Source organism: Motacilla alba, chromosome 3, assembly GCF_015832195.1.
Source record: "Motacilla alba alba isolate MOTALB_02 chromosome 3, Motacilla_alba_V1.0_pri, whole genome shotgun sequence".
Lineage (NCBI taxonomy): Eukaryota > Metazoa > Chordata > Aves > Passeriformes > Motacillidae > Motacilla > Motacilla alba.
Genome location: NC_052018.1, coordinates 7,485,443 through 7,498,126, shown reverse-complemented (window position 1 = coordinate 7,498,126; position 12,684 = coordinate 7,485,443). Strand labels below are relative to the sequence as shown.

The following is a 12,684-nucleotide window of genomic DNA, read 5'->3' as shown; positions in this document are numbered from 1 at the left end:
TCTCAGGCTCCAGTTTTCTTTCTTTTTAAAGTGCATGCATGTTGGTATTGGGTTGAGCTCTATGTCCTGCTGCCTTTCCAGATCCATGGACTGCCTGTGGAAAACTCCTACCGGGCAGCTTCACAGCATGCTAACATATTCACTTGACCAGCTGTGTGTGGTCCTGCTTGCTCTGGACAACCTGTCTCATTTGTGCAGGAACCCACCTTTGCAGGTTTAGCAGGGCTGTGCCAGGTGAGTCTGATCATGAGCAGACAAACAGATGAACAGATGTTCTTGAACATCTGCAATACGCCCAACTTCACTGTGGAATTAGTCACCCTTCTCAAAACTCAGAGTTTGAATCTATTTGTGGATCCATCTGTGATGGCTGCTGCCAACAGAGCATTTAAGAGTTACCAAAATGCAAAAATTAAAGAGTTTGGAAACATTCTTTCAAACCCAGATAGGTTTTGCAATCAAAAGCAGCAATGTATGGCTCGGATTTCAGATTTGGATGTGTCACCCTTACTGGAGAAAAACAAGTAACACTGAGTAACCAAAATTAAGGGTATGATTAATAGGCATTGGCTCCTGTTTCTTTTCTTTTTTTTTTTCTTTTTCACCAGGAAGAGCTAATAAAGAAATAGTCATGCTGGGAAGCAGCCTTAGACTGACTAAAATCCATTCATTGTGGTGAGCTTGATGATATGGACATTACATCACCGAGACCAATTCCAGTTTTAAAGCCAACATGTTCTGCAAGCTGCAGCTGGTAAAATCCTCCATCATAGCTCTGTTGCCCTGGTTTGGGTTTTTACCCTGACAGAGGCTGGGCTGATGGAGTAGGTAAGGTGAATTACTGGTAAGGTGAATTACCCACTGAGGACTTAGGCTAATGGTTGTGAAATCCAACTGGCCAGTGGTCTGCATTTGTGAAGTGATCCTGGGAAAGGGAATTCACCTTGCACCAGGAGCAAGGCTGGAGGGACGTGCAACTTCTAGAAATGTGGGCCAGAGGTAAAGAGAATAAAGTGAGCTGATCCCACTCCCCCACAGCCCCAACTTTAGCTGAAAATGCCATATTTGAAAATCACAGATGATGCTTTTAAACGCTTTCACATGGGAAAGTTTCACCACAGCCAGGATTCATATGTGCTCTCTGGCAGTGTACTGAAGCAATCCAAGACTAATGAAAGCCAAGGGTTACACTGGCCCAACCTCTCCAAGAGGGCTCTCTGTCATCTGTGAGGTCTTAAAGCAGTTTTTATTGCTGTATCATGGGATTTGGGCTTTGTGGGCTTTAGGAGGTTCTCGGCAGGGGCCTGGCTCTGCTTAGCAGGACTTACCTCAGACTTAGTGATACGGTGTTGGCATTTGTGAGCGTCCTTCCCACGTCTCCAACACATGGAGTCACTTGTTTGTTACTGGTGCCAGGGTGGTATCTCATAAAACATTTGGAATTTGCATTTAGCAAGCAAACAAGCAGCAGAAGAAAGGAGATTGTAGAATATAAAATCATTAAGGTTGGAAAAGTCCTTAAGATCATCTAATCCAACTGTAATATTGTCCTGAATGAGCATGACATCTGGTACAATGAGTACCATGTCTAGTCTCCCACTTCTGGAGGCCTGGAAAAAAATAATTTGGCCAGCTGAAGGGGACCACAGCCCAACTCTGCTGCACCACATTGCTTGGCTTGGCTTCCCTGCATCTTTTTGTCAGGATAAATGCATGATTAATGGATTAAACCCCTCTGTTTTCCTGCTCCTGTCTGAGCTCTGAGGATGGGCACCTGGAGGTGAAGACTTCTGACCTGGAATCTCCTTCGGAAGAGGTACTAATATAATTGGAGCTCTCACTTCTATGAGCTCCCCAAAGACTTAGATTTGGAAGTTAAATTACCTATGTGCACTTCATAACATCTAACAGGAGTGAATTTGCTGTTTTTATATGCCTGAGACACAGGGGTAGAAGAAAATACCATGCTGTTCCTTCTAGAGCTCCAAATGCCATGGGTGGTGACTGTGATTTTTGAAGGTGCTGTAGTCTTATCTATCACTCAGCCACCTCTCACATGTACTATTGACATCTTCAGTGCTCGTTAGTGAGGGAATAAAGATGCTTGAATATGATATTTTGGCACCCAGCTAAATGAACTCCTTGTCAGAAACCCTTTGAAGTGAGTAGGGAAGATGGTCCCATTTGGAGGTTTTGATTGCTGCTCTTACATTTTCCAGTTCAATGTGTTATGTGGAGGATGAACATGTTGACAGACCAAGAAATCCAAGTTGGGAGACAAAGCTAATTTCAGTGTTGGTGTAGTCCTTCTTCAAAACACTGCAAGCTGCTTGCCCTGGCCTTTATGGGAATGTACAAGGCACTTTTGCTTAGAAATTGTGTGGAGGCAAAACCAGGGAAAATTCCCTGTTGTGAGCAAAAGGAAGTCTTTGAAGTGAACACTTGGTCAGAATTTGTGCCTAGATCCCATTTCTGTTTTTTCAGAGCTAGAAAAATATTACTGTTTCCAAGAGAATGGCTCAGGTCTTACCATGGGGAAAATAAGAAGAGTATTTGAATTAACCATGTGGGAGACTGTTGTTGTCAGTAGAGTTTAGCTGGATCTTGTAACCTCAGATGACTTTCTGCCACTCCTGCATTCACCAGATTCTGGCATGCATTAGGTCTGGAGGTCAGGGAAAACAGTAGGACTTTCCTAAATTGTAATTGTTTGCAGCAAGAGCCAAGGAAATGGAGTGCTACAAGAAACCTCCACTGTGCTATATTGAAGTCACACTGGCAGCCACTTAAAAGCAGCCAGAGGTTGCTTGAAATCTTCAGTAATGACCTGGGACAGAGTTTGTAGGTGGTGCCAAATTGGGCAGGACTTGTTACAGCTTAACTAGAAGACTGAAGTGTCTGGTTTGGGGTTCTCCAGGTGAAGAGAAATGTTGGAAAACTGGAGCAACTCCAGTGGAGCTCCACCAAGCTGGTCAGGGGCTTGGAGCATACAGCATATGGGGGAATACTGAGGGACAGAGGATTGTTCAGTTTGCAGGTGAGAAAGCTCTGGGTGGGATCTTATTTCTGTTTTTTACTAAGAAATAGGTGGTTCTACAGGAGATTCTTTTTAGGAACACACAGAAGGAAACAGCAGATGAACACCAAAAGCAATGAACATGAGTTGCAGCAATAGAAGCCTGATTATACATGATGAAAAAATTCTTCACCTGGAGAGGGGCTTAGCCCTGGATCAAGTGTCCCAGGAGTTTGGGAAATGTTTCTCTGTGGAGATTTTCAAAACTTTCCTGGGCGATTTCCTGAGCAACCTGATGTAATATCAAAGCTGGCTGTTCTTTGGGCAGGAGGTTGCAGTGGATAGGCTCCAGATATTGCTTTCAGCTAATTTATGGGATGGTTTTTGTGCCACAGTCCCAGCAGGCGATGTTTACTTCAGATGTATTTTTTCATGCTATGATTTGCAAAAAGTCCATGTAAAAGAGGCTTTTACAATCTTGATGCCCTATTTTCTACATGAGGGGCTTTCATCTTTGGCTGTAATTGAAGGATAGAGAGCTCCTTCTACTCTTCTGCTCATTTTGCCTGGTGCTGGTTGAGCTGGAGCAGCCTGGCAGTTGGAGAGTTGAGGACTTCACTATGGGTATTTGTGACTATGGTGGCCTGGTCTGTGCCCAAAGAAGCTGGGTGTCTGGGTTTACCTGTGTGCTGGTAATTGAGTAGTATCAGTGGCACAGGTACTGGAAATAGATCTGTACTGTGAAACTGCAGCATAGTCCATGCTTGCTGTCTTGGCTGAGATAACTCTCCCAGGCAGTCCAGAAGCTCATAGAATTCTGGAATGGTTTGAGTTGGAAGGGTTCTTAAAGATCATCTTTTTCCAATCCCCTTACCATGGGCAGGAACACCTGCCACTGGAACGGGTTGCTCAAAGCTCCAAAAATACAGTGGGTGCCTTCTGCAAATTGACTATTAGGACTAGCCCTGTTATATCTCAGGCTGTATTACCTTTTTGGAGTAATGCTACTTGGCAAAATCGTTCTAAGGTACAGGGTATCACTTAAACAAAGGGGGCAAAGATGTGTCCATAATTTAGCCCTCTTTGTTTTCCTGATACAGATGCTGGTGCTAAAGTCAGTTTGGGTGGAAACCATGGCCCACTCAGAACTGCATGGGAGGAAGGAGGCCATCCATACCAGGACATGTCTAGTGAAGGCTAGAAAAGCTGTCCATGTTAGTGTGAGAGTATATGACAAATAAAACTCCTAGAAGCCTTTTCAGTCTGGTGAATCTGCAGTTTTGGCACCTGAGGAGTCAATTTGATCTGTTAAGGTGGAGAGCAGAGTCTGTAGTTTGTTATTAGTGCATACATATTCCTAAATGAGGAAGGTCCCAAAGGCTGCCCATCTCTGGGATGCTGGATGCAAAAGCCTTGTTGTGCCTCTCACAGGACCAGCAATGTGTAATTCCCCATGGATACAGTATGCTCCTGTGCCAGAGGGCAAGGCCCCTAAGCAGACAGCTGTGGGATGTTCTCTGTTATGTGTGAGAACAATAACAAGTAAAAAGAATAGGCACCCTCCCAGAAATCCTCTGCAGCATTTAGATTTGCTGAGTTTCTCTAGCTGGACGTTTGCAAAAAGACAATGAATTGGGATTGCTGCATGCCAGATGTTTCCACTGAACCCTCTGACACTCATTGGATCAGAAATCCCCTAAGGAAGTTTGGGTCATTCAGTATGAAAATGTTCACTTGGAGTCTTCTTCTTTTGTCATTTGCAGCATGTAAAATGAAATGCTGCCTTTGATTTGAGAAAAAGGGCATGTTACCCTGTAGGCTTGGTTTTTGTGGCTTTCCCGTGTCTCTGATGGCTTTTATTGTCATCCTGGTTCTAGCACTCAGTACCTTTTGAGGTCCATTTTTCCTTTTCCTTCCTCCTAATTAGTGACCAAAAGGGGGTTGTATTCCATTCTCTGTAGCTGTCCTGTTCCTTTCAGCAACGATTTGATGTTGAAGAAATGTCTCCTTGCAAGTTTCCCCCTGAGCTTGGTCCTGGCTGGACAGTGAAAGAAAACTGTCAGTCTTGCACCTAAAAGCTCAAGACTTTATCTGTGCAAATTGTTGTCACCCAAGGTAAAAACACAGGCAAAACCACTGGTAGAGAAAAATATATGGGAAAACACTTTTGGAACTTCCCATATTCTAAATTATTAATATGAAAAATGTTTATACTTGCATGGAATGAATGTGATTAAAACAATATTTCTACTTACATTGTAGATGATAATATTATAATTATTCCATCTCATAGTAATTTTCATTAGATTTAGAACTATAACATCAAAGAGCAGACACAGACACTGATCACCTTTGTCTTCAACAGGGACCAGAGAGGGGGATTTGAGACACCTCTTATGGTTGAGAACATCTTTTATTCTCAGCCTTCTTTGTATGGATGTGTGATTCTTCAATGTTCTTCCAATTTATTAGAGGTGTGTTAGAGTCAGATACACTTTCTCATGTAAACACAAAGACTTTTAAATATGGAAATCTTGTAGGTACTCTCACAGTCTGCAACTGGTGAATTATTTTTTGGCAATTTCTGTTGTGAATGGACAAATATTCACAGATAGGTATTGTTTTTCCCTTTTAGAGTGTCAGTCAGCTACTGCTCTCCAGCTCATGATCAAGCGCTGTCACGGGAAAAGAAGCTGCAGCATATATGCCAGCACCTATGAATTTGGAGATCCTTGTTACCCAGGCATCCAAAAGCATCTTAATGTCATCTACACCTGTGGTAAGTTACAAAATTCTCTAACTCTCACTGGGGTCTATGTTTGTTGAGCAGTGGTGTGTGGAGAATAAGATGCAAAAAGTTGTTGAACTTCCACTTGGCTCATGGTGATTCTTACTTCATCAACAAGGGAAAGCTTTGGATCACCAGGGTAGTTTTGTACTCATTGGCTCTATAGAAAAAGAAAAAAATGTGAAAATGGTATTTATTAACCCATTCATCTGCTTCTTTAAGGCAGGAAAATCTGGCAGTGAAGGCAATCCGCTCAGTGGATATTTACACACTGAATGTTGGCATCCTGCAGCAAAGCTGTGGTTATCAGTAGGATCCTTATTACTTTATTCTATATTTATTTCATTTTGTACCATAGAATCAGGGGATTACCAAACCATACTCATTCACTGTGTTAGTAGAAAATCACTCCCAAAATCTTCACTTAAACATTGCAACAATTTTTCTAACAAAATACTGTTTTAAACATAAATTAAACAGTTTCCTCTCAGTTGGGAGCTTAAGTCATAGCATTGAGCAGACACTCTGCTCTTACCTGACTAGTCATCTTATTTTGCAACAGAGAAAAATTGTTCCTGTCTGAGCTCTGTAGTATAAAAACAACATCTGTCTTCTTACTGTGATGATATTTTGGTCATTTGTAGCTGACATATTTAAAAATATTTCCTTCAGGGTTTTGCTTACATAGTTGTTACTAGGATCAGCTCAGTCTCTCTCTCTGTGTTCCTTTCTGCTTCCATCTGGAAGTGCAAATTTTGGTGCTGTACTGAATGAGCTGAGCAGACAGTGGGACAAATAGTGAAGGAGAAGCTGTCTGTGCCTTCAGACAGCAATGTGTGGGTCAGTCTATGTGTAACTGCAGCATGCTGAGTGTGACAGAAAGTGTTTGAGATGCAGTCACTGTAACATTTTGTGTAGTGGCTACAGCATGGTGGCTGTGCAGCACCCTGAGGAGCAGAGACATTGATGCAGGAGTATCAGGCTCTCATCTCGTCTGGCTGTTGTTTCATTTGGCAGGAGTGGCAGGAAGGTGGGGTTTTGTTTGAAGTGATGCAGCAAGAAGTAGCAAGGCTATCCTTGCAAAGCCCTGTGAATTTTCTAGTCAGGAAGGTGATGTTTTAATATCACTTTTCTCATAAAAATTCTGGGGAGAAGCTTATCTTCATCGGGATTTGACAGAAACAAAGGCAATGTAGAAGGCAAAACAGGAGCTCCATCCCTCAAAAATCCAGGGAAAACAAACAGAGCCCCATGATGTATTTCCAAGAGGATTTCTCCTTCAAAGACCTCCACAGCCTTATTCTAGAATTGCGGTCCTGGTCTCAAAGTCCGCTATAAAAGGCACTAATGATCTCTTAATCTGATCTTAACTCTCTAGTCCAAGCCCAACTGCATCAGGAAATGAGTCACGCTTGAGAGCACAAAATGGCATGTTTTGCTTTTCTGTGGGTAAAATCTGCCTCATCCCTTGAAGGTGGCCATGGCTCCTTTTCAAAACCATGATCTCAGACATGTCTCTGAACTGGATTTTGTGATCAACAGACACATATTTCTTGCTTCAAATAGCAAAGTCCTTCAACATGTGAAAATGAAATAAACAAGAAATTGAATTCCAGTTCCACGTGCTTGCGCCAGACAGAACTAAGTCCTGGAATTCTTTTAGAAGAAATGATAAAACCAAACATTTTGGTATTCTCATGACCTAGAGAATGATACCAGTGTAGAAAACCTCCTGCTGGCCTCTCTTTGTTTCAGGTTTCCTTAAAGCTGTACACATTATGGCTCCTGGTAGAGTGCTCTCCTACTTTCACCAAAACTGTAGGAATGAAGGGGACAGGCTGGGACAAATGGGCATGACTGCACTTCCCTGTTGCCCGAATGTCAATACATATCCCTGTTTCCCACCTCTTGCACTTGGAAACACGTTGTCTCTTGCTGCTGTTTTCTGGAGATCAGTGAAAGATGCAGTGACCCTGGCATAGCTTGGGAAATGTGATGGGTGTACGAAGGGGTTTCTCTAAGCATCTCTTTGACCCTTTTTGCTTCTGCTTCAAGTAAGTGACCCCATCACTCTCTGAAATCAGGCATTGCAGTCAGTCTTCTCCTCTCTATCACTCCCTGCCTGCCCAACTGTGGCAGAAATGTCCTGCTACGTGTCACTGGTCTTACCTGTGAGAAAAACTGCCATGTGTCCTTGGCCAGTGCTACTGACCTGCTGTGCTGCTTCAGAAGAGTTGGTGAGAGCAAGAACCGTGATGGAGGTGGCCGTGGGTAGGAGAGTCTTCATGCAGAGACTTCCTTTGTGAGTAACTTCAGCAACTATAGGGGCAGAGCAGCTGAGCTCTGCTTCTGGTGCTAAAGAATGGGAAGGACTGGAAGGAGACCAATATTTCTTCTTCTGATAGCAACTCATGAAAAAAAGTCTGCTGAGTAAGTAATTTATGAGATGATAAAAGGTAATATTAATGAAAAGCTCATGAGCTGTTAGCAGAAATCACAGCTGAGATGGACCCTGTGACAGATTGGTGATGTTTATGTAGACCAAGGCCTAGGGAAGAGCTGGTGAGGTGTCTTATCTCCCAGTCCTGGCAGAACATCTGCAGGGTCTCTCAAGGTCATCATGCCTACACTGTTCTTCTCTAGCCTGACAGAAGGACCTGGGCCCTATTCCAGATATCCAAGAGGTAAATGGATGAGGCAACAGCTTTGCTTTCTTTAAGCCATATCCATATTTCTTGAACGTTCATTCCTCTTGAACGTTCATTCCTCGTTCATTCCTCCGCTTCCATGTTTTATTGGACATGAGAATTCCTGCCAGACACACACAGTTTTGCTGGATGAATCTGTTCTTAAATAAAGGTGTCATATAACTTTTTTCCCAGCCGTATATTTTTAAAATATTGGTTGTAATTATTCCAGCCAGTGGGAATGACTCAACTCAGCAGTTCTCCGTATCAAATTATACCCCTTTGCACCGTGGGCTCAAGGCCTGTTGGCATCACTTAGCTGAGAGGGAAATGCCATCAGTTTGTGTGTATGTACGAGATGATTGAAGCAAACAAGTACCCAGCAGCCTGGTGTGAGAGAGATCTCTTGTGTGCATTAGGGTCCTATTAGCCCAGCCAAGGAAACAGATGAAAAGTCCTCCAATGTAAAAACATTCCAAACCTGAACCTTGGCAGGACCTGAAATACAAAAATTTGGCCCAAAGCCACATTTAGCTAATGGAATGGTATGGAAGGTGGGATTTTCCAGTATGTGGGTCCCATTACTGCACTTATAAATACATTAATTATTTTTTCAAAAGAAAAAGGCAAGTTCATTCTGGGTAGTACATAAAGCATGGTGAAGTTGAGTTCTGAGTGTGGCAGCTGTAATAGAGGCAGATATAAAAATTTTAGCTCTGCCTTTTCTTTAAAATACCCTGAAAGTCTTAGAGAAGAAAAGAAAATAAAAAAGCATTAATGCAAGTGAGAAAAATAATGCAATAAAGACTTACTAGAAATCTTTCTCTCCTTGTTTCCTCTTCCCCCAAACATCTTCCTTTCTCTCTGTCTTTCTTTGGTATAAAACATTGTCATTTTTTGTAATATCTGTGAGTAGCTTGGTAGTGGTTTTGTACTTACTGATAAAACTTACTGTGCTCACAACCTTTTCATTTTCTTAATTGTCCAGTTATTAACGTCAAAGGCTCCCTTTAATTCTATATATCTCTTTCCCTCTAGTTTGCTAGATTAGTTTTTTTTGCCTATACTGAAGTCCTAACTCAGCACTGCATTAAAATCTGTGGATTTTTTTCACACACACAGTGCCACTTGGACTCAAGGAAACGTTGAAGTGTGTGCTTTCTTTTAGAACCTATGGATAATTACCATGAAAGTTAAATATTTTCTCAAATTCTTCCTTGAGTGGGGATGAGGGGCTTGTCTGTGTGTAAAGTGAAACCTTATTCTGAGCATTGAAAGTCAAGGGAGCCATTCAGTGTGCCCACTGCCCCCACTGCCAGACCTGCCTCCCTGTGCATTCCATGCAGGCTGCAAATACAAACCCTCTGCTAAGGACCTGCTGTTCTTTAAGTGTAGGCATCCATCAGAAATGGCTTGAAAATAAAAATAAAATTAAAAAAGTGAGATTGTGAATTTCTTTGTGTCTAGACATGTTTCAGTGGGTTGGTTATCAGTCCTGATAACTGGTTACCTTTTAGTGCTGCAGTTGGACATGTGCTGAACAAAATGGAGGAAATATGGCCTTGGATGTGTTTTTGATGTGAATATCTGTTGTACATTTAGATGTGTGCGTGCCTCCTGCTTGATTCATGCTTGCCAGGAAGGGGTCATTGGGCTGAGAGCTAATGAACTGCCATGGTAACTCATAAATTGCTTGGAAAACCCTGCAGTTCTGCCACATTAATAATCCTGCCATCCTGCTTTATGAGGCAATAAGCTGAGTCCCAGGGGCCAAGTGCTTCAAATCCCAACGAGAGAATTGTGCAGGTAAAGAACAAAGCCTGAGCACAGGGGCAGCAGCTACTGCTGCTCTGGGGTGTCTGGTGCTGCTGGGAGACCAGATGGGGTCAAGGCGAGGTGGCTGAGGTGAGGGGTTGTGCTGACCTCTGCTTTCTCTGAGTGCTTGGGAAAGCAGCCTGGCTTTCTCTAAAATGTGTTTAAAGAAATGTTCTTTCAAGCTGGACTAGAGGCAGGGTCTTTGTTGAACAAGGTAGCTCTGAGGTGGTTGCCCTCATGATGATGAGGAGGAGGAAGGGAAAAAAGCTGCACAAATTCTCTCCTGTCATCTCAAAGGGACTGCGCTCTGGTCCATTAGCTCCTGTGCAGTAAATCTATCAATGCCTCAGGCTGGATGAATGTAATGGTTCCTTTTGCTCTTAAAATTTATGAATTCATGAATGTAGAAAATGTATTTTTATCACTGCAAAAGTGCTTTCTGTTGCTGTAAAACTCAGTTCCAAGACCTGCATAAAATAGAAAAGGAGCAATTCCAGACTTCCAAGAAAAAACAAAAGCCTTTTACACCTCTTTGAAACAGGGCAATGCAGTCAGAGTCTTGCTAGGAAAAGACATACAGAATGTGTAATGCAGACTTTACTTCTTCAAAAGTTGAAATAAAATTTCTGTTTACAAACAAATAAACATTTTAGGCAATCTACCTCTAGGGATGTTCCACTGAATGTATAATGTCTGATAATGTTTGTTTAACTGGGCTTCTTGTGTAATGCTATGAAACAGAACTCACAAACATGCAGATTTGAAATGCATGGCCACACAGCTTTGACCTACCAAATAAATAAAGAACAGAATAATGATATGATATAATTCCATGTGGCTACTTTCATTGTCAAGACACTGAATTCAGACATAGTTTAGGACATCATTCAAATCCTTTGTCATGTTTTCCTAAGTTAATAGAGGTTTGTCAATAATTTTTGTATCAAGCCTATGCTTCTCTTCAAGCTAGAGAGTATTTTAAAAAAAGCTATCCAATCCTCATGTAATGACTACAAATATTGAAAAATTCATGAAGTGGGATTCATTTGACGAAGTGTAGACATATAAGCCAAAGAGATTCATAGCATGTACACCCCCTTCTGAGAAAAACTCCTTTTACAGGTAATGTGGAGAAGCAGCTGCTTTTGAGGCACAAATCATCTCATCCTAAAGTAAGTGCCTGAAAGAGATGAGCTGCATATTTGAAGTGACAGTTCTCCTGTACTGACTGTAAATGGGGGTCCTGGTGCTAAGCTAGCATATTGTTATCTACATGTAGAGCCTCTACAATGCAAATATTTACATCAACATTCACCCACCCCTGGAAGTGTTCAAGGCCAAGTTGGATGGGGCTTTGAGCAACCCACTCTAGTAGAAGATGTCCCTGCTCATGGTGGGGGTGGGTTGGAACTAGATGAACTTTGAGATCCCTTCCTACCCAAACCATTCAGTGATTCCATTGTTCATGACCTGGTTAGATGCTTTCAGCCACCATGTTCTTATGCAAATTTTTTTGGGTCAAAATTATAATTTCTACGTAACGATAATATCAGTGTTTTGTCCTTATATTTATTGGTTTCCTCTCCCACTCTTTGACAGATCTCCAACTCTTAAGATTCATCCAAGGAAGAGAGGAACATAATGTTTTTTTAAGTTCTTGAGGAATTACCTCTACCCATGAGTATTAATGCTGAAAAAGTTCTCCAATAGCAGCTTGGTGTCTGGCACCTCAGCTCATGGTTATATCAAGCTCTACACTTGGGTTTGGAGAGAGGTTTTCCTATTAATTGGTTTTGCATGGGATTGAGGTAAATTTTCTGCATTTTATCTTTATTAATTCCATAAATGTTTCCAGAAGTTAGGATGGGGTCAATATATTTGCTGACTTTGACTGGTTGGTTGTTCTTTTCTGTTCTCGAGGTCATATTTGTTCTAAACTGTCAAGGACTGCATCTGGTGGTATGGCAGAGGGAGCAGAGTAGATTTTCCCTGGTGATGTAACATTTGTTACCAACAAATGGATTTGACCCTCCTTCCAGACTTCTGCACGTTTCCATCTAGGTGAAGGAAAAGCAAAGAGTTTGCTTTCCTTTCAGAAACTTAGACCTCACATTCAGAATGACTCATACTTCAACAGAACCTGTTAAAAAAGCTGTGGCAGCGTAACTAAAAACTGCACCATGATGGGTGACCAGATAGCTCAAGGCTGACGTTTTCTGACTTCTGAGGCTGTGATTTTATCACCTTTGATGATGACTTAAGAATTTTGTGGAAGCAGTATCCTGCATCTCAGAGAGAAGCAAGGAGGAAATCCCTCAGTCAGGGAGACTCGTGATTTGGATTCATGGCGTGGATCTGTTGGAGTTCATGGATTACCT

General features: G+C 42.1%; 1 protein-coding gene across 2 annotated transcripts in view; it reads left to right on the top strand.

Annotated features, from left to right (window-relative positions):
• EVA1A (eva-1 homolog A, regulator of programmed cell death) overlaps positions 1–12,684 on the top strand; it is a 207,192-nt gene that overhangs the window by 92,746 nt on the left and 101,762 nt on the right. For both annotated transcript variants that reach the window (XM_038131846.1, XM_038131845.1), the window contains exon 5: positions 5,652–5,795. In XM_038131846.1, the coding sequence (XP_037987774.1) occupies positions 5,652–5,795 (144 nt within the window). The remainder of the gene's footprint in view (positions 1–5,651; positions 5,796–12,684) is intronic.